Source organism: Theileria equi, chromosome 3 (assembly GCF_000342415.1).
Source record: "Theileria equi strain WA chromosome 3, complete sequence".
Classification (NCBI taxonomy): Eukaryota; Apicomplexa; class Aconoidasida; order Piroplasmida; family Theileriidae; genus Theileria; species Theileria equi.
Window position 1 is genome coordinate 1,738,013 of NC_021367.1, and position 24,980 is coordinate 1,762,992.

Below are 24,980 nucleotides of genomic sequence, written 5' to 3' on the forward strand. Positions count from 1 at the left end.
CTCTGTCTATACTTAGGGACCTAGCTTCAGTATTATCTTGTTATCCCATCTCTATAGTCACATCATTATATACTACATTATCCTTGGTCATAAATTAAAGAGACCCTCTCCACTCTATACACGGGACTTTAATGCTCCAGTATTATTCACCATTCAAGATGCATGTTTCAAGTAGCTCACATCCTTAAGGTTTCACAGACGGAATGTAGAGTTGCTGGAATTAGTAGGTGATGTTATGAGAATGCAATAATGAGGAAGAATAATGAATGGAGATGATTCTGTAAGAAAAATGAGTGAGTAACATGTAATTAAATGTGAAAGATTTTATATACAAAGTAAACAACCTAAAGTCGCTATATATCCTCCATGCACAGGAAAGCAAATATCGATTGTTTTGTCATTGTACACATCAGAACTAAAAGAAAATCCTGAAACAATACTTTCTGTAGTAAAATTGCACACAAATTTTCCAGTAAAAAATGCACGCTTAGCCTCGTGCACCTTTGCCAACAAATACCCTAATGTACCTATATTATATCCAATCATACCGCTAATACTAGTTATATATGCGTCCCTATAACCTTCACTGCCACAATCGGAAGGCAATGCTCCAAGGCTCAATTTTAGCCCATAAGGTGGATATTTTTTAACGGTGGCTTCATCAACATACTCGTTGAATACATCAAACATACTGTTTCCCGCATTAAAGTTGTTAAAACATTTGGAGGACGCTGTAGGTATTAGATAGTTGATCAAACCAAAAGCTGTTCCCCCTGCGATAGATGTTCCAGATACCCTCCTAAATTCGGTTTCACTTGAAACCTTTATAACGGATATCCCAGATCCTATATTTACAATCAAATATGGATATAACGGATTGATAGATTTCTTCTTTGGTAGCCTATGTTCTAAATTATAGCTTATAACTGAACCAGGAATATTATGTATAAATTTTACAGCCTCAAATAAACATGCCATTTCATCCCTAGCTCTTACATTCTTCATATAATCGAACATATTTCTATATTTAAAGGAACCACCTCCAGTTAAACTCAAATACTGGCAACCATATCTATCTTCAATAGCGGTAATGCTTCGCACGAGTTCTCCTATTCTTGATATAGGCACATGCCTAAAACAGAATGTGGAATTTTTTCCTGCTTCTACATTTAAGTATAGAGAGTGTAAAAAGTCAATTTCCGATGAAACATCCCCGTAATCAAGATTCATGTCCAATTTGTAATAGCGAGAGGCATATTTAACAAATACAGCCGAATAACAATAGGCTTCATATACACATGTGAGATATGTATATCCTCGTAAATCATGCAGATTCAGCCTATAAGCCACTTTTACCAGGGTTCCACCTATGTCCAAAGAAATCGTTGTCCTCGCGGAGCCCTCACTGATTCTTGCGCTATCTGGTCTAGGACAGCTAACTTCAAGGGTTTCAGTATAGGCATCATCTGCATCCCTAACATTTTCACCGTTGAACTCGATTGATTCCAATGTCTTTATATTTTTCTTACGAGTTATCTGGGAGAAAAGCTCGTGTTTTAGCCTTTTTGACAAATCTGAATATTTTTTAATCAAAATTTGAATACTTTCATCAATTATGGATTCATGTGTGTCAATTTTTTGCATAAAACCATGCAAAAAGTGGGAATACAAATCAATATTGCATATTTTCCGCAAAAGCCCATTGCAGCAGCTTTGCAACTCATAAAGCACATGTGTAGCGCTAAAATCTAGGCTGGAGAGGAGATGTTCCTGTAAATCAACTATGGATCTCAGGCAACTCTCCATGAGTATAAAAACTGACGTCAATGTACACCACATGTACCTGCTAGGTGACACGAAAAGAAAAGGATACTAATTTATGGGCTGTATAATCCGAACTACATCAAAGTATTCAACTTTTGTGTGGACATAGTACGTGGGAATATTCGCATAATTGCCTTTAAAATCTAGCACGAGCAACCTATGGGAGGCGGAGTCATTTGCTGGTATAGAACATGATTTTGAAATTGCAACCTCGCCAATAGTATTATTCAACTGCCCAAAAGCTATAACGTACTTGCGTTTTTGGTGTCTTAAAGTACAAAACACAATATCGTTGGTGGATTCATTTAAATACCATTTGTAGTCAACAGCCACGGGTTTTCCCAGTGGTTCAAATTTGACTACATCAAAGAGGTTGGTAAAATCCGTCAGTCTCATATTATTAGCATCCAAAACAGACTTTATAGTAGTGAATACCTTGTGAATATTATCAAGAAAGCAATAACATATGTGCCGTGTATGTTTGATACTGTCCTTGAGGATCGTTGTGACCATAATTTTCATAATGTTCGACTTTGGAACGGCAATAGTTACAATGTTACGATCCACTGCTGATTTATCAGTATCAATCTGAAAATCTCCAAACGAGATGCGACCAAAAACTTCATCATTATGAGTGTGATATTCGGTCACGACCCTTCCATGTGCATCTTCAAATGATGTTGAATATACATTAATAAGATTGCAAGTTACCAACGTATTAAAATCTACATCAACAAAAGTCGGTTCTCTAGCCAGTAAGGACCTTGTAAAAACGGATGAATCAAAGAGCTGATAGTATGAACCTTCTTGTTCCCTAATAAAAAACTTCTTCAAAATCACTACGTTATCATATACATCTAAAGACGATACCATGTAAGGTAACTTATCTGACTTATCCTTGTAATATGCATTTACGAAACGACCTATAGATCTGTTATCGCGCAGAAGCACGACGTCGCCAAATTTGATATCACCCAAAATCTGATCCTCATTATAAATGGTAAACAAGGTTGAAATATCTCCATTTGACAGCTTTGTAGTAATGCACTTGATCTCACTAGAGTGTGTATTGGAACTTAGGTCCAAAGATAACACGTAACTTCCGGGTGATCTTTCCAAATACGGAAGCGGAAAAAATAATATAAAGGACAATGTTATAACTGATAACACAAAAATAACGTTTAGCGATCGAAAAGCCCAGAATTTTGATACATCAAAGATAACCTCGGCTTGTGGAGGAGAACCTTCGTCCATGTGCCGTACCTGCTCTACGACCGGTTCAACTTGTGACATTTTTAACAACTACATTAGAGAATATGTGCGATAAGCCCATTAAAATTTTGTACCATAACCGAACTTTGGCGATGTTATGGTATCGGCATTATATTTTAAATCTACATGTCCCAAGATGAATTAATATGGGTAAAGTGCGTATTTGCTCAAATATAACTCTTCCTAATTCTTTATATCAAAAATGCAGCCTCCTGCTCGTTACATCGTAGCGGTAGGTCGGTAACACCCTGGCACTGCGCTTTTCAACGTTGATACCATAGTATTAGTACAATTATACATGTCAACGATCCTTAAAATGCAACGAAAAATTAGGTGAATGTTGGCGTATGGTACCATACGACTTGGCAGTTCTCAATATTGGGCGTACGTATAAATCGAGCTTTATACCTCAGACACCAAATTGTTGTAGTTAGTAGGTTGTAATAACTCTTCTACTGATGCCAATCTTTCTATAAAACTCTCGGCTGACATTCCATCGCAATTGCCACCACTCAAAAAGTCCAGCAGGTGTCTTCTGTCCCCTTCGCTCCATTTTATTCCAAGCTGTATGAGATGTCATCAACAATACATCTTTGGCATGAACACATATGAAGCTTGATGTTGAAATATATGTCATGTGCATTGATATAAACAAAATGTGTAAGACTAACGTGTTTGAGTATCTTTTGGAGACTATCCGAATCCATTCCGCACGGAGATGTCCATGGTATTCCATACACATCTTCGAAAAGTAACTGAATATGAGTGTAATGCTGATATAGAGAGGGTATGGTCAGCTTGTACCTACCTTCATTTGGGATCGGTCAAGTGGAATGACAATAATTTGCTTTATTATCAAGCCCATTACCAAAAACTCTTCTTCATTCAGTTTATACGGTTGCTCTCTTGTGAATACCTTTACGAAATCCTGTGTATTTGGTGTACAATTGCATAAATCTATGCCACAACACACGTACCCTTATTCGTTTCTTTGGTGAAGTTTTTATGCCTTGAGAGGAAATGAAGCGTAAAATTTGGGGCATATCAATCACACCTCTTCCTTTATTATCTAGTGCGTTCCACATTTCATATATTTGCTTCTGTATTGCAAGTGGAGATGTTCTAAATTTTGCCAATAAATGCCTCCAGTAAGTATCACCGTTTCTAGTAATTGAAGAAACTACAGAATCCAAATTTAGGGCATCGATCAACTCAATTGCGTGCCTAGTATTGTTAGATTTGTGAGATTCCCAAACCGTTGACAAGGTATTCAAGTCTACCATCATTCCGGTCTTGCTAACCACAATAAGGGAATAAAATACCTTTGGAACTAGACCAGATATTACTAACAGAGAACCTCCCATTATGGCATTACCGACACGGAAGGTAGTCAACCAAGTTTCACTGTGTTGTTGTATAAGATACACCCAAAGAGAGAGGATGATCAAGAATGTGTAGCAAGTTATCTGTATACAACTGTACGAATGAAAACTAAACCTACCTCAAAAAGCTTAAGAAGTACGACTGGACCTTTAGACTTAAGGTAGAATAAGTTCTCATGTTTTGTTGCTGGGGAATCTTCCTTTATTAATTTGCTCAAATCATTTCCGGATTCGTTTGCATCGACATCTATTTTGTAACTAGGTAGTGTTGGATCGTTATATTGTCTAGAAATATCCCAGTCGCTTGTGTTATGCTTAAGTATGAGATATTTGGATAAGTTCTTTGGATATAATTTCTGCTCTATCATCGATAGGTGAACTGACAAAAAAACCATTGCGATAGCACAAACGATACTGAGTGTGCAGATTATAACAACTTCATTTCTTCCTTTAAAAGTAAAAGTTTTCTTGAAAATTAATGCGGATATCATAACTATAAACAACGCTTCAAGGGGAAACTTGAGCATGTTAACCGAAAGATCAAACATGTTGGCTCTTAAATACTCCATAAAATAATAGCCTCCTGGATCCACCCTTGGTATACTCATACTATTTATATTATCGATAAACTCGTATCTATTTGCGATGAAGTTTCCCTTGTCAAAGGTATGCTTATGGAATATAGGTGAAAAGCACCTTCTTTCCAAAAATTCAATCTCCTTAGATAGTGTTAAGACATCTGAGTTATCAGTTATCCTCATCCAAGCTATTAATCTCCTCACAACAAATTGAAAATATATTGCGTATACTATATACCATGCAAGTAGCATGATGGAGATAGAAAGCAAACTTTCAAATATAGGCTCCACAATGGATACATCCTTGTCTAAATGTCCCTTTTCCAGAACCTCTTTTACAAATATACTGTCCAATTTTTTGGCAATCCTTGTTTGTAAAGTTAGCCATAAAACCAAATTAATGACACTGATTAATGCGATTTGTTTAAAACACATATTGTATGCATTTTTTAGAAATGCATCTTGTGCATTTTCTATTTTATCTTCAATTACTCTGCTTATAGATAAGACTGTCAAAGCAAACGCGGTTGTAATAAATACTACGTATACAACTATACTACTCCAATTCTCTACTATAACTGTAATTCTCTCATTTTTATCCTCTATATCTGTTATTCTATATTCTGCCTTATCCGCAATCACTATACCACCTTTATCCTTTTCAGAACCCACCTTGTGTATAGGATGATTTTCTCTTGTTGCAAGCTTTGCATTATCAATGCTATTTATCGTATGACTCAAGTAATAGCATTGACTACTACTCAGCAATAGGGCAAACAGGAGTACTCCAAAGGTTTTAAGGGTACCCATCTTAAACTGCAGAAATTAAAATCCCACTAACAAACCTCATCATAAATATCCAAAAGCTGTATTATATCCTCTAAACTTCTCCGTTCTGAAACTTTGGGCGCTTGATCAGCATGATACCTATGCTGTGTATTTCACAAGTTCCCTACCAGTTCAGCAATTAAGAATATGTTTGAATTCAAACAAAGAGGTGATTTTATGCGAGATAAATTATCGAATATAAGGCTTTATGGGTGTAGTAACGATCTAGATTTGAAGTTCTTTGACTAGATAACTCTCTGGCATGTGCAAAGAGATCTACTACATACTGTTCCTATGGAACAAGTGCGAGTTCTAAATGAGAGACCAATTGTATAGCACAAAATATGTCTATTATACGGTTTAAAACTATAGAAGATAAATGTGTCTCAAAATAGAAAATCTCTGTCAGATGCTCGGTAGACAGAGGTTGTAGGTAGAATATAGCAAATGTGTACAGTTTTAAGTATGTAACTACAAGTCAAATGATAAATATGAACGCTTTTATCTGAATTGTGGTCCTTAACCTCAAGATATCCATGGCACTCGTCTGCACATCCAGGGAAAAACGGGGTGTTGTCTATAACGGTTGTACCAGCGTTCACTTGGCATATTGTCTACCAAACACATTGTATTTAAGTCTTAAAGAGGGGTTTTTGAAGAGTTGATCTTTTCACGAAAAAGCGACGGTTGTATTCGAGAGAAAGGGCATGGTATCCATTCTCCCAAGGAATCACACATTTATAGGGGTAGACATTTTCTGTCAAGACTTTACAAGTGTATACTACGTGGATCTGTATGCTCTACTGATACCCCTTTCAGGTGGTCTCCTATTTCGGTATTTTTTCCACTTGTAATTAAATGACAACATTTAATGCAGTTTTTGTCTAAATGCTAACAATGTAGATTCAAAATTGGTATTAAACCAACGCACGGAAATAACTTGGAATATAATACTATGAAAATGGACCCTGCAAAAACTAAAAAGAAGAGAAAGCGTTCCAAGGAAGCCGCAGAAAGGCATAGACTCAAATACTTGGAAATCTTGAAAAGGAGAGCAAAGGGACGTCAAGAGAGTAAAACGGATTCCAGGAATGACGCCACAAATTCTCACAATAGCGCATTGAAACCAGTAAAAATCTGCAGATACTACTATCGCAATGGCAGTTGCGTGCATGGAGAATCATGTAGCTTTTCACACACATGTATTCCACTCAAGTCAAAAGATCTCAAGCTCTGCCAGTTTTACATTAAAATGCCAAGTGAATGCAAATACACAGCAGCTGAGTGTAAATACTCACATGAACCTCGTTTGTTCTTGTGCCGATCTAATGTATTGCATGGAATATGTCCAAATGAAGGTAAATGTCAATTTAACCATATCCCAGAAGACAATATTAAAGTACTGGATGATACAGAAAAGCTCAAATTTTGCTACAATAACAAAAGCTTTCTGGCTAATTTGCTAGTCAAATACCTCAAGGATCACTCTCTGCTAAACACTGAAATTTCAAACTATAAAACTGAGCTCGATCTAATCTGCAAAGCCTACGACAAGATTAAGGATCATGGATCGATTCCTTGGTATCTAGAATATATATTCATGATTCTAGAAAAGGATTTGATTACATCTGCTAATACATAGATGTATACTTACAGGGTTTGCAAAGTGCAACAGCTCTAAGGCTGGTGCGGCGTGAAATCCATAAGTGCCTTTACACGTCTTTTGTGCGTCTTTTCATTAGAATGCGATTGAATTGACTTTTCGTCCAAAAAATAGCGATCACAGAACTGACAATAGAATCTTCCTATAAAATAGTGCGTAAAGGCAAGTTGTAACTAATTGAATCTCTTACCTTGGCCATGAACTTCGTATTGCGGATCTTCTTGTTGATTGTCACCGGATTTTGCCTTCAAAAGCGATTCATATACTACAGGTAATATATGGTCGCGTAAAACATGAACAAATGCAAATATATAACGATTGTAATCGTATATTTCATCTACATATCAACATACTTTGATCTAAATCCTTCGCTCTGTGCTTCAGGTCCCTGACTCCCCTTTTCTGGGAGCGATTATGTCCTAATCCCTTATGTTTCTTCTTGCAACGCTTTCCCATTGCAAATGCAATATATTATTTTAAATACATTTAACCGTAATAAGTATCTTGCGCAAACATTGGGAAAATATCTAAAACGACGGCTGCAGGATTCGAACCTGCGCGGGCATAGCCCATTGGATTTCAAGTCCAACTCCTTAACCGCTCGGACAAACCGCCCTTCCCGGGGGCCCAAAATTAATATCCATTATATGAAATAACATCAATTTAAATTGCTGGATTCATCTAGTTGTCGAGAAATGGCTTTAACAAAGGGAGTCCAACCTTCTTAGGCTATCCCATCCATATGTCTAAATTATCAGCAGCTCTAATCTCCTCTGTGCCATTCCTGCTGCTTCCTGGAAATTTTCTATTCTTATAACCCTAAAAATGTCCCTGTTGAGTCCTACTTTATCTTCACTGTCTAACATATATCGAACAAGTCTATGTGTAGTGACAAATAGATAACTCTAGCATAATTTGCAATACACATTTCTAAAGTCGTGAAAATAGCGACGGAAATGGAAGAATCCACGTCTAACAAAAGGCGTCGTCTAAGTGAGTCGGCTAAATTTTACAGAATATGCTTCCTTTCTCAAAATAGGAACTTTATACCTCAGATACTCCAGTATTTACATCCAAAGGATGTAATAACACACTGTATATTGGTAAATAAAACTTGGAAGAAGGCTATACTGGAGTCACAGATTTGGAATTTTTATGAAAGTAAATACGGAATATTGTCCAGGCTGGCATTTAACCCTAACAAAATACTCTGCGAAAGACGCTCAAAAGGGAAGTTATATGTAGGTCTATATCTCGGTTGTAAAGAACAAATGAATTATACATCACATTCTAAAACATCTACCGAACATATTAGCAAGAAAACTGTAGAAAGTCATTCGGAAATAAAAGATAGGAGTGTTAATATAGGTGCGGATAATCTTGAAAATAGCAAAAAGGTATGCATAAGATGCATAGATTTATCCCTCTGTAATGCAAATTCTGATGATGGAGTTACAACTTCATGCCTAAGAGAGTGTGCATACTTACAAAAATTATCACATCCTAATATAATAAAATACTACGGAGCCCAAGTGACAGAAAACAAAATATACATTGTTACAGAATACATAGAATGGAATTTAAACGAATACATTAAATTTGTACACAGGGAATCTGTTTGTAAATGTGAGGATTATTTTAAAATACTTATATTTCCGATTTTGAAGGACATTTTGAAAGCTGTAGAGTATTTACATAGCAGGAATGTAATGCATAGAAACATAAAACCTGAAAATATATTCGTTATATTCGAAGATGTAGAAAATAATCTTAGTGGAGAAATTAAATATACTTCTACAAAGATAGGAGATATTTACATGGGAAGGCTGACTACGTATGGAAAAGGATCTTACACTCCAGAAGAGTCTAAGGAAAGGTCAATGAGTTTTAGAGAATGCAGAAGAATGCAATATAAAGCACCGGAAATACTTTTACGTAGCAACATGTATGGAAACGAAGTGGATCTGTGGTCAGTAGGAAATATATTTTACGAACTTGTTTGTAATAAGAACCTCTTCACTGGCACAAATGAAATTAGTTTGGTTTGGAGCATATTTAAAACTATAGGTTTTCCAGGGTATATGGAAGTTGAACATTTACCTGACAACTTGTACGATAGGTGGTCTTCCATTACAAGAAAATGGAACAAAATTGAGCGTGAAGATGTAGTCAAAGCATTAAATAACATAGGATATGAAGATGAAATGTTAAACTACTATTCTAAATCTGGTCAACGAGAATCATTTGAAAATTTGTTGCTATTTTGCAGGAATATTGGCACAACTGGGTTATATATTTTGTATGGACTCTTAAATATGAACGGAAGTTCAAGGCTATCTGCAGAATATATACTTAAAAATGAATATTTTTTGGAAATAGGTAAAGGTGAATGCAGCTGCTTTGTTGATAGTATGCAACCCAGACAAAATACAACAAGCAATTTCATAAATAAGTGTCTGAATTATCATCAGTCTGATCAGCTTCTAATGAATCTTGACATAGTAAAAAACGTTTATGGACTTAAGTATTCCAATCCTGCAGATACAGAAATATACAATCTGAGAAGATATATGATACCGATGAAAGATTTTAATATTTCACTAAAAGATTACAGGGGATTCATAGTATGTTTTAATATCCACATTTAAAGAGACTATATATCAATTATTCTGATTATATACACTTTAATTTTAGGTACACTGGTATTTAGTTGTAAAAAAAGCTTTTCAACTCTCTAACGAAACTATTCATTTTGCCATAGGTTATTTTCTGAAGTATATCCACAAGGAATACAAGAACAACGAATCAGAAATTTTTATTGAAATTAGCGTAATATATCATATTTATATATCATGCTTGAAAATAGCGGATAGATTTAATGAGAAATCTCAAGAATACTACAAGACCAATGATGCAGATGAATATGCTGATTTTGCCAATAAAACATTGAATATGCTCCCACACATTAAAGCAATATATCAAGAACATTACAATACTAAAGCACACGGAATCTATGAGGTACATAAAAATAAAATCATTGAAACGGAGAAGAGAATACTAACTATTCTCAACTATGACCTTTCAATTTTGACTCTGCACTTTTATGTCCATGACTATGGTAAAAGTATGAAAATATGTCCAGAATCCTGTATGTTTAAGGATGTAGTATTTTTAAGCAACATTTGCATACATTTTTCTGAGCTTGATCAATTTTCAGATTCGCTCAAGGCAAAAGTTATATGGCTTATTTCCCTGTATAGACACTTATCTGCTGGCTATAAAAGTGAATATATGGTATGTTTTATATATTCTTAAATTTTCATACAATATATTGCTCATATATTGGTAGAAATGAAAACGATACATGCAATATTATCCATTAAAATCTTGATTTATGCACCGACGATAGATCACATTTCATCTCAGGAAAGTATCGTAGATTCCACGAGACAGAATAATTTAACAGATAAAAATTTCAAATCGCAAGCTTTGATTCCGCAAGCACAAAATTCTGATTTTACAAAAAAGGTGCGAGCTTTGTGTATGACTAATCCCTCACCGTATAAATCAAAAGTCTATGAAGATAATTTGAGCTTAATAGAGATCCAGAATTCTTTATATGATATCTCTGATCTCATAATTTCTGAGGTGACATGCATTATGAAAAAACTAGATGAAAATGAGGCTATTCCTGCAAAGGACAGCTTATGGGACATAACAAAATGCATAGCATATATAGAGCATTTTTCCACCTATGAGTATGAAAAATTACTTATGAATGGATATTTAAGCATGTCTTCTTCAAATTCTGGTTGCCATCATCTGGGAAATAGATACGGAATAAGCATACCTACGAAAGCTGCCATTGTTCTTTTGGACAAATCGTTTCATGAACACGCTATTAAACTAGGTAACCAGTCTTGCAAACAATTTGTGCAACTTAAGGTGTAATTGATGCTATGAATATCCAAGAACTCTTACAGCAAGACATGAAAATTGGAAATTAGAAGATCTCTGGAGAAAAGTATCTTTATTACAAGAACAACTCATAAATACAGTAATCTTCCACCTTGCTTTCTATAAATTTCGTTACTCTCCATAGGATAATAATAATCACGAGGAAATGACAGATGTTAATGATACTTTGGAAGCAACTAGAGAGCTCATATTACAAAATGGCCTGAAGCTGTTGTTTTTATGCTGGTACAGCGCATACAAAGTCCAAAATTGTACATTGTCAAAGACACGAAATGTGCAGCATCATTTATCTGTATCAAATGTCCAGTGGATATAAACTGTTTGCTCCTGTCATTTTTTTAATTTTTTGTGCAATACAACCAACTATACTCTGGACTAACCAGTTATTCTGGTCAGCAATCCCAAGTTCACGGGTAACTTGTAATTATATGCTGAGCACAGGTTGGTGACGTTCATTCAACACATTAATCCGAAGGAAACGAACGTATACAATATACAAATGTATAAAGTAATCTTTATTCATTGTGATTGGGTATCTGCTATAGTGTCCCTACATGGTTCAAGTCCTCTATGGCCCCTAGTATATAAATTTCATAAATAGATAAATATGGATTTAAGTGGTAGTTTAGATTTATCCACCACTTTGGGTTCCAAGTGTTTCCATAGTACCCCTCTGACCAACATAAAATGGAAGATCCATCCAATGGTTGTATTTACAATCCTAGATTCCTACATGAGGCGTGAAGAGGGACAACACAACGTCATAGGAACACTTTTGGGTGTGGTATGTGAAGGAAATACGGTCGAAATCACAGATTCCTTCGTCGATAGGCACTCTCTCACAGATGAGGTACGGTTTTCTAAGTCTCTGTGCTACATTCTACTACTTTTGCTAACTTTGAGTATATTCACATATTACTCGAGGACTGTGACGTCATATCCATATAATTCGTACTGTGACTCTTGTTTTTTCACTTACGATCTCTTCGTTGCCTACTGTTGCATCTTATAATAAATCTACAGGGTCTTTTGCAAATTATCATTGATCATCATGAAAATATGTACGAACTTAAACAGAAGGTCAATCCAAAGGAACAAGTTGTCGGATGGTAACTCAATCTTCATCAATGTTCCAATAACTATTGCTTTTAGGTTCTGTACTGGATCAGAGATGACAGAATTAACATGCGCCGTGCATGGATGGTTCAAGCAATTTAACTCTGTCTCGAAATTTTATCCCCAACCGAATTTGTACGAGCCTATTCACCTCCTTGTAGATGCAACATGCGACTCGGGATCGATGATGATTAAGGTAACCACAATGATAGGAATACAAGATTCTTAGGCTTATGTTCAACTCCCATTGACTATCACCAAAGATGCCTTTTTTCAATTCCATGAAGTAGACTTGGAGCTTTTGGTTTCTCCATCTGATACTGCAGGAATGTCAACACTTTTAAAGTCCCTTGATAATTGGAAGAATCGCAAACCACTCACAAGAGGTATTTTCCATTTGTTATAATGCACGCCTTTAGAAGGTGTTACTCCAAATACGTTTGGGGGTGCTCTGCTACGTTTGAGAGATCTCATTGACAAGTGCCTCAAATATGTGGAGACTGCAATGGTAAGTGTTATTTACGCCTTTTAAAAGTTGTAATTCATGACATTATTTAGGAGAGTAATGGAAGTGTAAAGATTCCACCAGAGATTGGGAGATTTTTGTTAAAAACAGTTTCGACTGAGAGGTTACTAAAACCTCAAAAACTACAGCAAATATGTGAAATGTCACTCCAGGACAATTTGATGGTTTGTATGCATTTATATTCACCTGCTTGAACTTACTTGCTCTTCATTGTTTTACAGATTGCTTATCTGGCAAATTTGTCCAACCTGCAATTTGCGCTGTCTGAGCATCTCAACGCTTCTTTCTAGAGGGGATAATTTTTACAAATTAAGTATTATCTGGAAGATATTGTAAATATCAAAGTCTTACATTTATCGCTGTTAGCGTTATGCTGTTTTATGCATTTTTCTGTCCGTCAGGATTTTCGTTTAAAATTTATTTAAATATAACAAATGACAAATATCTAATCTGAATTCAGAGCCTTCCATCTAATTTCTGCTTCCTTCGAAATATTGCAGTACTCATCCACACTAGATTGCCGATATATATTAAATGATTGACACTTACCTCGCATGCAACTGTCTATTAGATTCTTCTATCGCTTCATCCTGGTACTGAGAGAGATTTTCGACCTCCACAAACGTTATACTATCCGCTAAATCATACAAATTAAACGTGTTTATATGTTTTCCAGACTTAATATAATTTATCAAAGTCTGCCCCTCAATAAGCTCGGATGGAATCTGCATAATTTTGTGAAAATTTGTAAAGCTAATGGATGTAGAAAAACTACTTACCTGCAGCAAATCTTCTTCTCTTGGGGTTTTGTTTATTGGAGAAGTGTAAACTTTTATATTTCTGATATTGAGCCTTTTACATCTGCTATCATTTTCTAGCGCGTTATCCAGCAATAAAGAAAGTTCCGCAAAAAGCCCAAGTCCATTATTCTTACACTCTTCTTTGGAAAGAAATAACATTAATTGCTTATCATCTATTAGGGATATATTATTATACATTTGTCTCTCCTTGTCACAACTTACTTCTTCAATAGCCCATGGAGCTAAAACATAAACGGGATTCACGATATATACGTTAAGAGCACCTATATCTCTGTAATCATTACTACTAAGCCCATTTTCTATGGCTGAGAGATATGAGAAGCAGAGGACCTTATTATGATAGATGCTACGTTTCCTTTCTAGTTTTCTTTTTCTTACAGACATATTAGTATGATCATAAAAGTCCAGTTTAACTAGATACTTGTTTATATTTTCCATTTTTCCAGAAATATAAGTATCGTAGAGCCATTCTATACTTATACAGGGGATTCTGTCTGATAACTCTACGATAGATTGGTCAATATCCTCATCCATGGAACGGCACAATAGAAAGTAAACGGTTCCACTCAAATCCGCAGTTCCATTTCTTATAGCAGTACAATCCATATAGGTGAACCCACAATGCCTTATAAATCTTGCAATTGTGTCCAAGTTGTATTTTATAACCTTTGCAGGTTTGGTGAATGAGGAAGGCATTCCATCTCTGTTATCTGTGGAAATTCTTGAACTTACAGATGCAGAATTTGTTCCTGATTCAAAGCTTCCGGGAAAAGAACTTGGATATCTAATTTGGGAATCTATGCTTCTTGTTACAGAATCTGAAGCCCTAAATGTATTATCCCTAGTTATGCATCTTGATGCTCCAAAAACCGATATTTTAACTCCAGAGTACGCAAATTTGAGAGGATAAAAGGTGAGATTTGCTTTGAAGATAGGGAGAGTGTTAGTATTGTAGATTGTATCATCCCTGCTACATGAGTATAACCATATCGGAGTGACAAATTTTGAGTCTAGAGCAGTTTTTGGTCTAATATCATATCCCATACTATAGTTGCATAGGTAATAGTCGATTGCACTAGAAAGTTTACTATCAAGATTCTTGTTTGGGTACTTTAATACACTTGCTCCCTTATCAATTAATGAAGTTAATAAGTGCATACATAGAGCCTTACACTCCTCTAGGGTGTCATCAAAACCGACTAAGCAAATGATCTTCTTATACCAGAGACCGTCTTCCATAACATTGTAGAATACTCTGTCCTCCAGAAAGACAGAGTTGTAGACAGAGTTTGTTGATATTGGCATTTTGTTTGCGATGGAATGTTCACTATTTCAATACTATAACGCAAATTTCTGCAGAAATATGATAAAATAACATGTTAAGCGAGTTAATACATGGAATTCTGTGCACATTTGCCAAATACCGAGTGTGTCAGTCCCAATCTAGGACGTACAAACGAATAAATCCATTGTACATATGCACAAAGTAGAAATAGAGGAACTATAAATAGAAGAATATGCGTAAATTTACACAATAGCGATTTATAATTAGTATAGGATGGTACTACATGAAGAATCCTGGAGGAAGACGTAAATAAAACTACACAAGGATAAGTATACGCATTAGAAATAAAAAACTAGATATTGGAGAGAAATATGCCAGGAAACTTGGCATAGGAATGGAAATATAGAGCAAAAGGTCAGAGTAACCCACATGGAATCCCATGGCGATCGTCGTCCACCATTATTCTCCGTAATTTTCACCAATTTTTTAGCGTCTTTACACCATCAGTTTAATAAGTGGCTCTTTATAATTACACCTATTCTGGTTCGTGATGATGCCCGTTGGTACGCTATATGCTTCTAGAGAATTGGAGATAGTATTGTATAACGACTGATAAAGGTGCGCTTCAACTTTAATTAGTTTTTACACGATGAAAAGAAAAGTTGATGATGAAACTGTCCATTTAATCGGCAGATCAGCTGCGGAACGCCAGCTAGATCGATTCTACAACCACCAAAGGTCAAAAATGGCCAAAAAGGAAGAAGAAAAACAATCTCTACTATCTTTTAATAAGGTATTACCGTTTTCAGATTCGACCTCTGTGAAAGAAGAGAAACAAAAGCCTGGAACTACGAATAAAAAAAGTCTTCGGGATGTACTTGAAGATTTATCCACTAAGCACATACAACAAAGGAGTAAATTTGCAAAGGGTGTACAACTGTTCACAAAACTTGCAAAGCTATATTTTAAAGAGTCATATAAGACTGAAAAGGATGTAACTTATCAGAACTTCTTCCTTGTATTATCCGCAATAAACGAAGTTTTTGTCAGAGAATTTGCAGGATCCGTACCTAAAGACATGATAGATGCTAAAAGTGCTCTAAATAGCCTTGTTTATGGCCTTATAATTCCCCTTATAGATGGAACACCTATAGACATCAGCATGCCCACACCTACAGAAACTCAAGATAAGAACGGATCTTCTGATGCAGAACCGAGTGTTAAAACAGAGATCTCAGATGTAGATGACTGCCAAGAACCTACTTGTGCAGATCCATGCAACCTGCCACGAGAATATGTACAATATTTAAAGTATTTAAAAATGAGCATTGGTTACTCCAGTAGCTTGTGGTACGAAAATGATCCCTTCAAGTTCCACAACATATGCAGTGAATTGAAGGCGATTTTTGAGAGTATTCTAAAGGAATGCAATGACGGATATACCCCTGAAAACTTATCGCAGCTTCACACTACATGGAGAGTTCCTGGTAGAAACGAATTAATAACAATGGAATTAAAGGCTTTCGTAAGAACCCTTGGTGTAGTTTTTACATTCTTCCAGTTTCCATGGGCTAAATCATCCATAGAGCCCCTCTACAGTTTAATTTACCTAAAAAGGTACGTTTTGCAGATATAAAGCATCTACATTCAGGCACATTTTTGATGAAACAGACCAAACTAGAATATCTGAATGGCAATCTCACATTAATGCAAACAAATCTAAAGCCAAGAAAGGTAAGCCGGTTCTTCTACGGTCTATGACTACTTGAACTCTACTAACACACCTATAGGAGTACGAGTCCAGAGAATTGGTGAATCCGGCTTCCAAGTTGCTGATGCCAGAGACGAAAAGATTGCAAGCATACATGGATCACAGGTTTGGACGGAACGACAGCTCATATAACATTCAATATATACTGCTGTGGAGTTTTTCCAAAAAAGAAATTTACATTTCATAAACCAGATATTTTTCAACTTGTAAACGTATGTTAAAAGTTCATTAGATTATATGCTACTTGGATGTGGCTAAATTTATAGTTGCAGAAACTACTCGGTGTGTGATCTCGGATAGTACTTTTTAATGATTTCCTTCTTGATCTTCTTGAGCATATCCTCCGGGAATGTACGCAACAATTCCCAACAAATATCGAGCGATTGATGTATAGATCTTCTCTCGTATTGCCCTTGTCTCATAAACTTTGACTCAAACTTGTCAGTGAATTCCAAATACAAAAGATCTTCAGAAGAAAGTGCTTCTTCACCGATAACTGCCTTCATGGCTCTAGTATCCTGCCCGATAGCATAATCAGCATAAAGTTGATCCGACACTGACGGATGATCTTCCCTGGTAAGTTCTGCACCAATTCCAGATTTCATAAGACGAGAAAGTGACGGAAGAACGTTGATTGGTGGATAAATGCCTCTATTGTGCAAACTTCTATCAACAAAAATTTGTCCCTCAGTGATGTATCCTGTGAGATCTGGGATAGGATGCGTAATATCATCGTTCGGCATAGTTAGGATGGGGAATTGTGTAATGCTTCCGTTGCATCCTGTAATTCTTCCGGCACGCTCGTAAAGATTTGCTAAATCTGTGTACATATAACCTGGATAACCCCTTCTACCTGGGACCTCTTCTCTTGCCGCAGACACTTCTCTCAGAGCATCTGCATATGAAGACATATCAGTCAAAATTACAAAAACATCCATCTCACGATCAAACGCAAGGTACTCAGCTGCGGTATATGCAAACCTAGGTGTGATAATACGTTCCACAGCGGGATCATTCGCAAGATTAAGAAATAGTACAACACGAGACATAGCACCATTCTGCTCAAAGTCCTGTCTAAAAAAGCTTGCAGTTTCCAAATTTACACCCATGGCAGCAAAAACAACTGCAAAATTGTCTGGATGCCTATCTAGCACATCTTTACCGTCAACAAGTCTGGCCTGTCTGCAAATCTGGGCTCCAATTTCGTTATGTGGTAAACCAGCAGCAGAAAACAGAGGGATCTTCTGTCCCAGAACGATAGAGTTCATGATATCTATGGTTGATATTCCGGTTTCTAACATTTCCCTTGGATGCACTCTACAGATTGGATTTATGGGAAATCCATTAACATCTACATAGTCATCCGCAAGAATTCTAGGTCCATTATCCAGTGGTATTCCACTTCCATTGAATACTCTGCCGAGCATATCGTCACTAACTGCCATCTTCAACACCTCTCCTGTCATGTCCACAGTACAGGTTGTGTTATCGATTCCAGATGTTCCCTCAAAAACTTGAACTACAGCCACGTCACCACGAACTTCCAGAATCTGGCCTCTACGAGTTGTTCCATCGCCCAAATTTATATTAACCATCTCTGCGTAGCGCGGACATCGTACATTTTCTAGAATTACTAGTGGCCCTTTCACACCTGAAATTGTCCTGTAGCGTAAATTCGGCTCCGTGTTAAAGTTGGTTACAGAGGCCCTAGAGAGCTCTTTGTAGGCCTCTTTACGTGTTAGAGTTTTTTCCTCCATATTTCAGTATATTTATATCTCAAGAGTTCGTATAAACGGTGTATAGCCTATATGACAGGTAGACTGGCAGTATACACGTATAACCCATACATACCAAATTTCTTATCCATATATATTTAAATTAATCTAAACACAGGGACTTATAGAGTAAAACTGTGCTGGAACTCTATTGGCTCCTCCATTCTAATTGTGTATCAGGCTGTGGACACACAGAGGAATTAGGCAGGACGAGCCAAAGTTAACTCTGAATTTCTGTTGTTACTTTTTATTGTGTAATTTTTTTTATTATTATTTAGTATTAGGAGGTTTATCTCGCTTGACTTCCATGCTGCTAACTCTTAGCATTTTGTTCCATTATTTTGCATTTTCTGCGGATTATCGTGGTTTTTAAATGTAGTATATTCATTTTATTTATAAAATGTAGATTTGACTCGTATAAACTATACAGGGTTCTCATTCCTCCGCTGAACGTATCGCATGTCTCCTTAAGCGGACTTATACTTCCATAAGTATGCTGTCACACTTGTTTCTGGGACAAATATAGGTTATTTCAACTATGTCTCAACGTTTTTAAGTTTTTGTCCGCTCCGCATACGTTGAAGTTGAAGCTTTGCTAACGAGAATGAATATACTCAAAAAATGGATAATTTTACTGGCTCTGTTGTTCAACATTTCTCATGTACTCTCAGATGATGATGATGAAAAACAATTCTGTCCGGCATATGATATTTCTGAATATGAAAAAATCGTCTCAAGATCCACATTCTATAGGATGTTCGTTTACATCTTTGGGATGGACTATCCATACCATCAGTTTAAGCCAAAAACAGAAGATGAAGAAGTAGAAGAAGAAGAAAGGGTTACAGCAGTAATAGGTGAACCTGAAGATGTTGACTACCTAAACATGAGCGACGCAGAATTCAAGAAGATTCTGGACGATGTAATATACAATTATCACCCTTCTCATGGCACAGAGTACAATGCAGAATGGGGACATACATGTCTCACTGAAGACGGAAAAATTCCTACAACCAATGAGGCAATACATTTTGATGTCTTTGATGGCTATCTGCCACGTGGACTCATATTCCACGACCTGCGCGTTTTATTCTTATATCTTGTCGCTGACGGCTATTATCTCTATAAAGTAAAATTTGGTGACATGGTAGTAACTCTGAGACATGATCTAGAAGAGGTGTCAGTGCACCTATTTGAAAATTTTGGTAATCTGATGATTGTCCGCATAATGTTCTATGTGGACGGATTGCTGGAAAAGCATGAATATATAGAAACAGCAAAAAACAGTAAAACCTTCCAAAAAATGACTGGAAGGAGTATTACACCACCATTACCAAAGTTCCCATCTGGAACGCAGATTACAGAAAAGGCCGTGAATGATTGGATGATTGAAAGATACAAGGAGCTTTCCAAAAAGAAACCACCAATTGTGGAAGAAATTATAAAGTACAATATCGTCATATCGGAGTGAAAATCGCACAAATACGTTGTGACCACATTTGTCTGGTGCTCTTTTACACAAGTTTTTTGTATGTACATGTATTCGTCTACTAATTATTTGTTTGTGATCTGGTTGCTATCCTTGTAGGATTTCCTGTAGATGACTCTACGCTCAATCTCTTTTGTGAGGCGGATAAATGTGTCACTGGATTTAATGACAGCTTAGCAATAGTACAAGATTCGCACTTTTGTGCCTTCCTAATGATTACATCCCTAAGTCGTGTTAGATGCTTGGATTTACAGTAGCAGCTTTTGCTTTTCTTCCCATCTATACTACCTATGCTTCCATCCACGTTCTTGAAGTACTTGCTGCATTTGCAGTCTCCCTCAGAAATTTGAGATTCGAGCTCTCTCAACCTCTTCTTACTCGTATGACATTCTACAACGGCATTTCTCAACGAATCGATTAGAACCTTTTCTCTTTTTAGAAGATCTGATACAATTGTCTTGAATGTTTCCTTTAGTTTATTATACTTGTTGTGTATACCATCCGTAGATTCCAAAACATTTTTGAGTGAACCGTAATTCTCAACTATCCTTTTGTTTTCAGCCTCAAGGGTCGATATTTTGGTTTTATAATCCAAATCCTTGTCAGGTTTGTCGGTACCAATTGATTGCGCATTGCTAGAAATTAACAATTTTATAGAACTTAAATCTTCTAGTATCGCCTTTAGAGAATTAGGTGAAGCATTTGCTATATCGAGAGATGTGTCTGTTCCATCTAAGGGAATAGAAACGGGATCATGTGTTTGCAAATTTTCAAACTTTGAAATTTTGTCATCAGCACGCCTTATATATTCATTGAATACAATGGTATTTGTTCTCTCTCTTTCTAAAACCTCTCTATGTTCATCTTTCAGCATCTGCAGGTCTCTAGTATATTTTTGTACTCTTCTGTGCAGGCTTTCATTTTCTAATGTCAACTCGTTCTTTTGCGATTTCAAGTCCTCCAGTGATTCCACATGCGTGGACAAGGAATTTTTTAGCTCACTATTTTCACTTCTAATGGTTTCTGTCGTACGTTGTAAGTCTTTGTACAGTGTCTTTGTATGCTTTAACTCAGTTTGAAGATCTGAATTTTTCTCTTTGAGATCATCAACCTTTTCTGTATATGAGGTAACAAGCGCCTTCTCAGCCTCCTTAGAGGCACGAGTTTTTTCCGCGAGTTCAGAAGTTAAAAACTTTATCTGCGCCTCAAGTTCTCCAAATCTTGATGCCCTAGATGAATATAAATCGTGTTCAAGTTCTAATTCCGCCAGCTTTGCCGATTGCAAATTATAGTCGACGATCAAAGTAGAATAATCATCATATTTTCCAGGAAGGGCATCTGAAGGCACAGCTACAGATTGTGCCACATAGTGAGCTAACTCGGATAAAATTGTCTTTATTTGCCTCTGTGAAGCCTCTAATCTGCTTTTTAAAATTTTGACCTGTTTCGATAATCCATCCTCATGGATAATGGGCGTAGTAACTTCTTTATCTTCTTCCTGTTGTTTTTCATAGGGTGCTTGACTCTGAGAATCTAAAACATATCCAGATTCATCTTTCTGTTCTTCATAACTAACTTTTGGTGCCTTTATGGAATTTAGTCTTCTTTCCAATTGTTCAACAAGTACATTTTTATTCTCCAAAAGTTCTTCTAATATCGTATTCTGCAGCTTTATTTTTTGCATTTCTAGCCTCATTTTATAGCAGTTATCTTCATTGGCCGCTACTTTATCGCACAGATCTCTATAATTGTTTTCAAGCGTTTTGTTGCGTGCCTCAAATTTGCACCTTTGGAGTTCAAGTTCCTTTTGTATCTTCGATGCTTTGCGCTCAGCCTGCAAAAGACTTGTGGTTTGTATCCCGTAATCTTCTTCAAGAGACTCCAATTTCTCATATATAGAACGCTCTCTGCTCAGCAAAACCTCATTTTGAAGCAAAATCAAGCGTTTTTCCTCCTCCAAAAGAACTAGCTTAGATTCTAAGGACAATTTTGATGTGTTATCCGACTTTTCTTCGTATTTCCGTTCGTAGATGGGAGTTTTGTGATCCGTTTCACTCATAGAATCTCCGGATGTCTCGTAGCGTCCATTTTTGTCGGTAGTCCTAGGGTCATCCATAGATTCATCACTATCCTGTGAGCTATAATCTTCCTGGTCAGATGTTCTAGGATAATGTATGGAGGCACCTTCATATTCCAAACATACAGCTTCATCCTCTGAGTCATTGCCGATGTGTTCTGAATCTATGTCATCCCTCTCAGAATTTAACTCTTCTCCATTTGTATGTTCAGAGTCATCATTATCATAGTCCATATTTTCCTTTACGGAGCCCATTATTATGGAAGAGTCGCTAGAATTATCTGCAAAGCTGCGAGAATCAGCCGAATTCTCACGCTCATCCCCTACATCAGAACTACTAATCATATTTAACCGAAATGATTTTGTACAGGTCGTAATTAGTGGCAAAAGACATGCTCGCTACACATTGACGACATCAAACCTACCCACAGGCGCAACAAGTTGCTGCGAGTCCCTTGTGCAAAATATTCACACAAACAACAGATATATAATAAAATCGAATGCAAATTGATATATAGGGGCAAATCGCACACCACGCCGGGGATATGCCAAAGCCCACTTTGTGAGTAAACGTTTAATTAAAGGAGCGGACCATCGCCAAGCCCATTGTCAAACTCAAGCTATATGAATATGTGATAAATAACATGTAGATCATACCTCCAGAGAATCCTTATCATTCGATGGTACTGCGGCATCTTTGCTATTCTCTTGCTCCTCAGGATATCTCATGGCCTAAGTAGTTGACAATGCAATGGATACTGGATTCATACCTGTATGGCATTTGAATGCAATTTCAGACAGAAATTTATCCTTTTATGAAATGCGCGCATTGGCTCATAACTCTTGTACAAATCCACATTACACTGCATATTAAATGTTATAATAAAACAACTGGTCTACCTTTGATTGAACAAATTGGGCATCATGATCAATTACGGCCTCTATAATGCCGTCATGGATAGCCTTTGAGATGATACTTTCAGTGTAATCCACGGAAGAAATCCCCAACTTACTAGCCACATGGCTCTGAAGAACATTTGCGAGAAAACTAATAGCTTACAAGTGGAATCTTTGAATAGGCAATGTTAATTTTGCGCAATCCTCCCTTTATTACATTATTACGAAGTCGAGAGATCAGAAACATTGTGTCGTCTTTCTCAAATAAAGAAGAATATTTGTTACACAGTTCAGAGAATATTCCCAAATCTCCTGTCCTAACAGCGATAACCACAGCTTCATAAGGTTTCAGATCCTTTCTGGTGCTTGGATTTGTGAAGACACTTTTGCTGGGAATATCACACATTAGTAGATTAACAATGATAGAGAGTTTTGTTGCCTATGGGATGTAAATTTTAGACATTTATCCAACCTGTAGTTTGAATCCATACGCTGTTTTGTCATTTTGAGGGGCTTTCCTGATTGCTTGCATTAGCTTACTGCACGCTTCACTATATTCCAACTGGACAGATAATACTTTGCCTGTATTCGTGTAAATAATGACAAATGAGTTACCGTAGTAATAGAGATATCTTGCATATTGTGCATTAGAACTCAGGTATTCTGGGAAGGTAGTCTTGCATATCTAGTAAGAGATGTGGGACACGGGCAGAGAACTTACTAGCTTGAATGCTTGAGAGTAGAGCTTATGATGGATCAAATTTCTCAAAATGCAATTAAAAGTCACAGCCTGAGTCATAGGGTCGTGATGCAGGCAAGCCTTGCGGTACGATTTCATCAAAAGGCTACATTTTAATGTACATGGAATTTATAACAAACTTTCTGGCATCTTTAAACTTCCCACCGAGTTCATAACTCCTAGAGTAGTAGAAATAAATTTTGGCAGCCAGGTAGTCCATAATACGCTTATTGAAACTTAACATCAAATTTGCAAGTTTGTCTGCCAATTCCATTGCCTATGTTACGATACACGTGTAGATATTGATACTAACCAGCTCATATTCCTTAGAGTCCAAAAGGTAAATCAATGCAAGTGTAGCAAGCATTACTTTAGTTTCAGCAAGTTGAGAATCGTGTGGAACGAATTGTATTTCAAATGAAGGAGATGTAAACTCTGTATTGTTGTAAGAGAATTAATTGATCCAGAGAATATACACATGTAATTAGACGTACCATCATGTAAATTTTCATCAGATAGAGAATCTCCTTGCGCGCTTGTAGCCAAAATAGGTGGACTAGCGACCTTTAGTGAGTTGTAGGCCAATTCTGCCACAACACAGGGGTTTGAACTGAAGGCATATCCTTTCAGGTGAGCCTTTAGAATTCTAACAGAAGTTGACGGATGGTTATTTAAAAACGATCTCAAAGTCTTGAAATGTCGCATAAGACGAATGATGAAGCGTGATTCTGAGCGTGAAATGCCTAGCTCAAGGATTGAGATGCAGTGAGATAGCAAATCTCGGAATGCATCGTATGGCATAGCGTTAATACCAGTGTCTAAGCTCATTTTTACCTCTTTAATCTAAAAATAGAGTAGATTTAACGACTACATGTGCATAAATCGTGCAGGATTAGAGCATTTTATACACAAGGGCACAAGTGATAGACATATGACAATTTTTAATGTGTATGTATATT

General features: G+C 36.6%; 13 protein-coding genes and 1 non-coding gene across 14 annotated transcripts, besides 3 other annotated features; 5 read left to right on the forward strand and 9 right to left on the reverse strand.

Annotated features, from left to right (window-relative positions):
* Nucleotides 1-324: 324 nt before the first annotated feature.
* Nucleotides 325-1,810, reverse strand: BEWA_008640 (hypothetical protein; the record flags this gene model as incomplete). The annotated part of the gene is made up of 1 exon (XM_004831062.1): nucleotides 325-1,810. Exon 1 carries the CDS (start codon nucleotides 1,804-1,806, stop codon nucleotides 325-327), a length of 1,482 nt encoding a protein of 493 aa, XP_004831119.1. The 5' UTR covers nucleotides 1,807-1,810.
* Nucleotides 1,811-1,872: 62 nt separating this feature from the next.
* BEWA_008650 (hypothetical protein) lies at nucleotides 1,873-3,117 on the reverse strand (the record flags this gene model as incomplete). The annotated part of the gene is made up of 1 exon (XM_004831063.1): nucleotides 1,873-3,117. The coding sequence occupies one exon, from the start codon at nucleotides 3,115-3,117 to the stop codon at nucleotides 1,873-1,875; it is 1,245 nt and encodes a 414-aa protein (XP_004831120.1).
* Nucleotides 3,118-3,498: 381 nt separating this feature from the next.
* On the reverse strand, nucleotides 3,499-5,866 carry BEWA_008660 (uncharacterized protein; the record flags this gene model as incomplete). Its single annotated transcript, XM_004831064.1, has 5 exons — nucleotides 3,499-3,660; nucleotides 3,768-3,851; nucleotides 3,905-4,024; nucleotides 4,074-4,562; nucleotides 4,598-5,866. 5 exons carry the CDS (start codon nucleotides 5,864-5,866, stop codon nucleotides 3,499-3,501), a joined length of 2,124 nt encoding a protein of 707 aa, XP_004831121.1.
* Nucleotides 5,867-6,490: 624 nt separating this feature from the next.
* On the forward strand, nucleotides 6,491-7,767 carry BEWA_008670 (hypothetical protein). Its single transcript, XM_004831065.1, has 2 exons — nucleotides 6,491-6,594; nucleotides 6,635-7,767. The coding sequence occupies exon 2, from the start codon at nucleotides 6,840-6,842 to the stop codon at nucleotides 7,524-7,526; it is 687 nt and encodes a 228-aa protein (XP_004831122.1). The 5' UTR covers nucleotides 6,491-6,594; nucleotides 6,635-6,839; the 3' UTR covers nucleotides 7,527-7,767.
* BEWA_008680 (hypothetical protein) lies at nucleotides 7,562-8,003 on the reverse strand (the record flags this gene model as incomplete). The annotated part of the gene is made up of 3 exons (XM_004831066.1): nucleotides 7,562-7,689; nucleotides 7,738-7,812; nucleotides 7,901-8,003. 3 exons carry the CDS (start codon nucleotides 8,001-8,003, stop codon nucleotides 7,562-7,564), a joined length of 306 nt encoding a protein of 101 aa, XP_004831123.1.
* Nucleotides 8,004-8,080: 77 nt separating this feature from the next.
* BEWA_008690 lies at nucleotides 8,081-8,162 on the reverse strand. The gene has a single exon. It is a non-coding gene; the product is annotated as a tRNA-Ser (tRNA).
* Nucleotides 8,163-8,503: 341 nt separating this feature from the next.
* BEWA_008700 (protein kinase domain-containing protein) lies at nucleotides 8,504-11,498 on the forward strand (the record flags this gene model as incomplete). Its single annotated transcript, XM_004831067.1, has 3 exons — nucleotides 8,504-10,171; nucleotides 10,242-10,841; nucleotides 10,974-11,498. The coding sequence occupies 3 exons, from the start codon at nucleotides 8,504-8,506 to the stop codon at nucleotides 11,496-11,498; spliced, it is 2,793 nt and encodes a 930-aa protein (XP_004831124.1).
* A 610-nt stretch (nucleotides 11,499-12,108) lies between these two features.
* BEWA_008710 (hypothetical protein) lies at nucleotides 12,109-13,491 on the forward strand. The gene is made up of 7 exons (XM_004831068.1): nucleotides 12,109-12,375; nucleotides 12,549-12,634; nucleotides 12,678-12,837; nucleotides 12,871-13,027; nucleotides 13,064-13,149; nucleotides 13,200-13,331; nucleotides 13,389-13,491. Exons 1-7 carry the CDS (start codon nucleotides 12,133-12,135, stop codon nucleotides 13,455-13,457), a joined length of 933 nt encoding a protein of 310 aa, XP_004831125.1. The 5' UTR covers nucleotides 12,109-12,132; the 3' UTR covers nucleotides 13,458-13,491.
* Nucleotides 13,492-13,576: 85 nt separating this feature from the next.
* Nucleotides 13,577-13,598: a sequence feature (AT_rich).
* Nucleotides 13,599-13,712: 114 nt separating this feature from the next.
* Nucleotides 13,713-15,293, reverse strand: BEWA_008720 (hypothetical protein; the record flags this gene model as incomplete). The annotated part of the gene is made up of 2 exons (XM_004831069.1): nucleotides 13,713-13,892; nucleotides 13,947-15,293. 2 exons carry the CDS (start codon nucleotides 15,291-15,293, stop codon nucleotides 13,713-13,715), a joined length of 1,527 nt encoding a protein of 508 aa, XP_004831126.1.
* Nucleotides 15,294-15,761: 468 nt separating this feature from the next.
* BEWA_008730 (hypothetical protein) lies at nucleotides 15,762-17,263 on the forward strand. Its single transcript, XM_004831070.1, has 3 exons — nucleotides 15,762-16,890; nucleotides 16,925-17,007; nucleotides 17,064-17,263. The coding sequence occupies exons 1-3, from the start codon at nucleotides 15,923-15,925 to the stop codon at nucleotides 17,174-17,176; spliced, it is 1,164 nt and encodes a 387-aa protein (XP_004831127.1). The 5' UTR covers nucleotides 15,762-15,922; the 3' UTR covers nucleotides 17,177-17,263.
* Nucleotides 17,264-17,319: 56 nt separating this feature from the next.
* BEWA_008740 (vacuolar ATP synthase catalytic subunit B, putative) lies at nucleotides 17,320-18,801 on the reverse strand (the record flags this gene model as incomplete). The annotated part of the gene is made up of 1 exon (XM_004831071.1): nucleotides 17,320-18,801. One exon carries the CDS (start codon nucleotides 18,799-18,801, stop codon nucleotides 17,320-17,322), a length of 1,482 nt encoding a protein of 493 aa, XP_004831128.1.
* A 221-nt stretch (nucleotides 18,802-19,022) lies between these two features.
* BEWA_008750 (signal peptide-containing protein) lies at nucleotides 19,023-20,338 on the forward strand. Its single transcript, XM_004831072.1, has one exon. The coding sequence runs from the start codon at nucleotides 19,424-19,426 to the stop codon at nucleotides 20,288-20,290; it is 867 nt and encodes a 288-aa protein (XP_004831129.1). The 5' UTR covers nucleotides 19,023-19,423; the 3' UTR covers nucleotides 20,291-20,338.
* Nucleotides 19,075-19,096: a sequence feature (AT_rich).
* Nucleotides 19,630-19,657: a microsatellite.
* A 31-nt stretch (nucleotides 20,339-20,369) lies between the features above and the next one.
* BEWA_008760 (hypothetical protein) lies at nucleotides 20,370-22,730 on the reverse strand (the record flags this gene model as incomplete). The annotated part of the gene is made up of 1 exon (XM_004831073.1): nucleotides 20,370-22,730. One exon carries the CDS (start codon nucleotides 22,728-22,730, stop codon nucleotides 20,370-20,372), a length of 2,361 nt encoding a protein of 786 aa, XP_004831130.1.
* Nucleotides 22,731-22,963: 233 nt separating this feature from the next.
* BEWA_008770 (proteasome regulatory component, putative) lies at nucleotides 22,964-24,849 on the reverse strand (the record flags this gene model as incomplete). Its single annotated transcript, XM_004831074.1, has 11 exons — nucleotides 22,964-23,005; nucleotides 23,043-23,117; nucleotides 23,156-23,248; nucleotides 23,286-23,411; nucleotides 23,446-23,721; nucleotides 23,755-23,864; nucleotides 23,898-23,967; nucleotides 24,004-24,127; nucleotides 24,162-24,298; nucleotides 24,335-24,456; nucleotides 24,516-24,849. The coding sequence occupies 11 exons, from the start codon at nucleotides 24,847-24,849 to the stop codon at nucleotides 22,964-22,966; spliced, it is 1,509 nt and encodes a 502-aa protein (XP_004831131.1).
* Nucleotides 24,850-24,980: the final 131 nt, after the last annotated feature.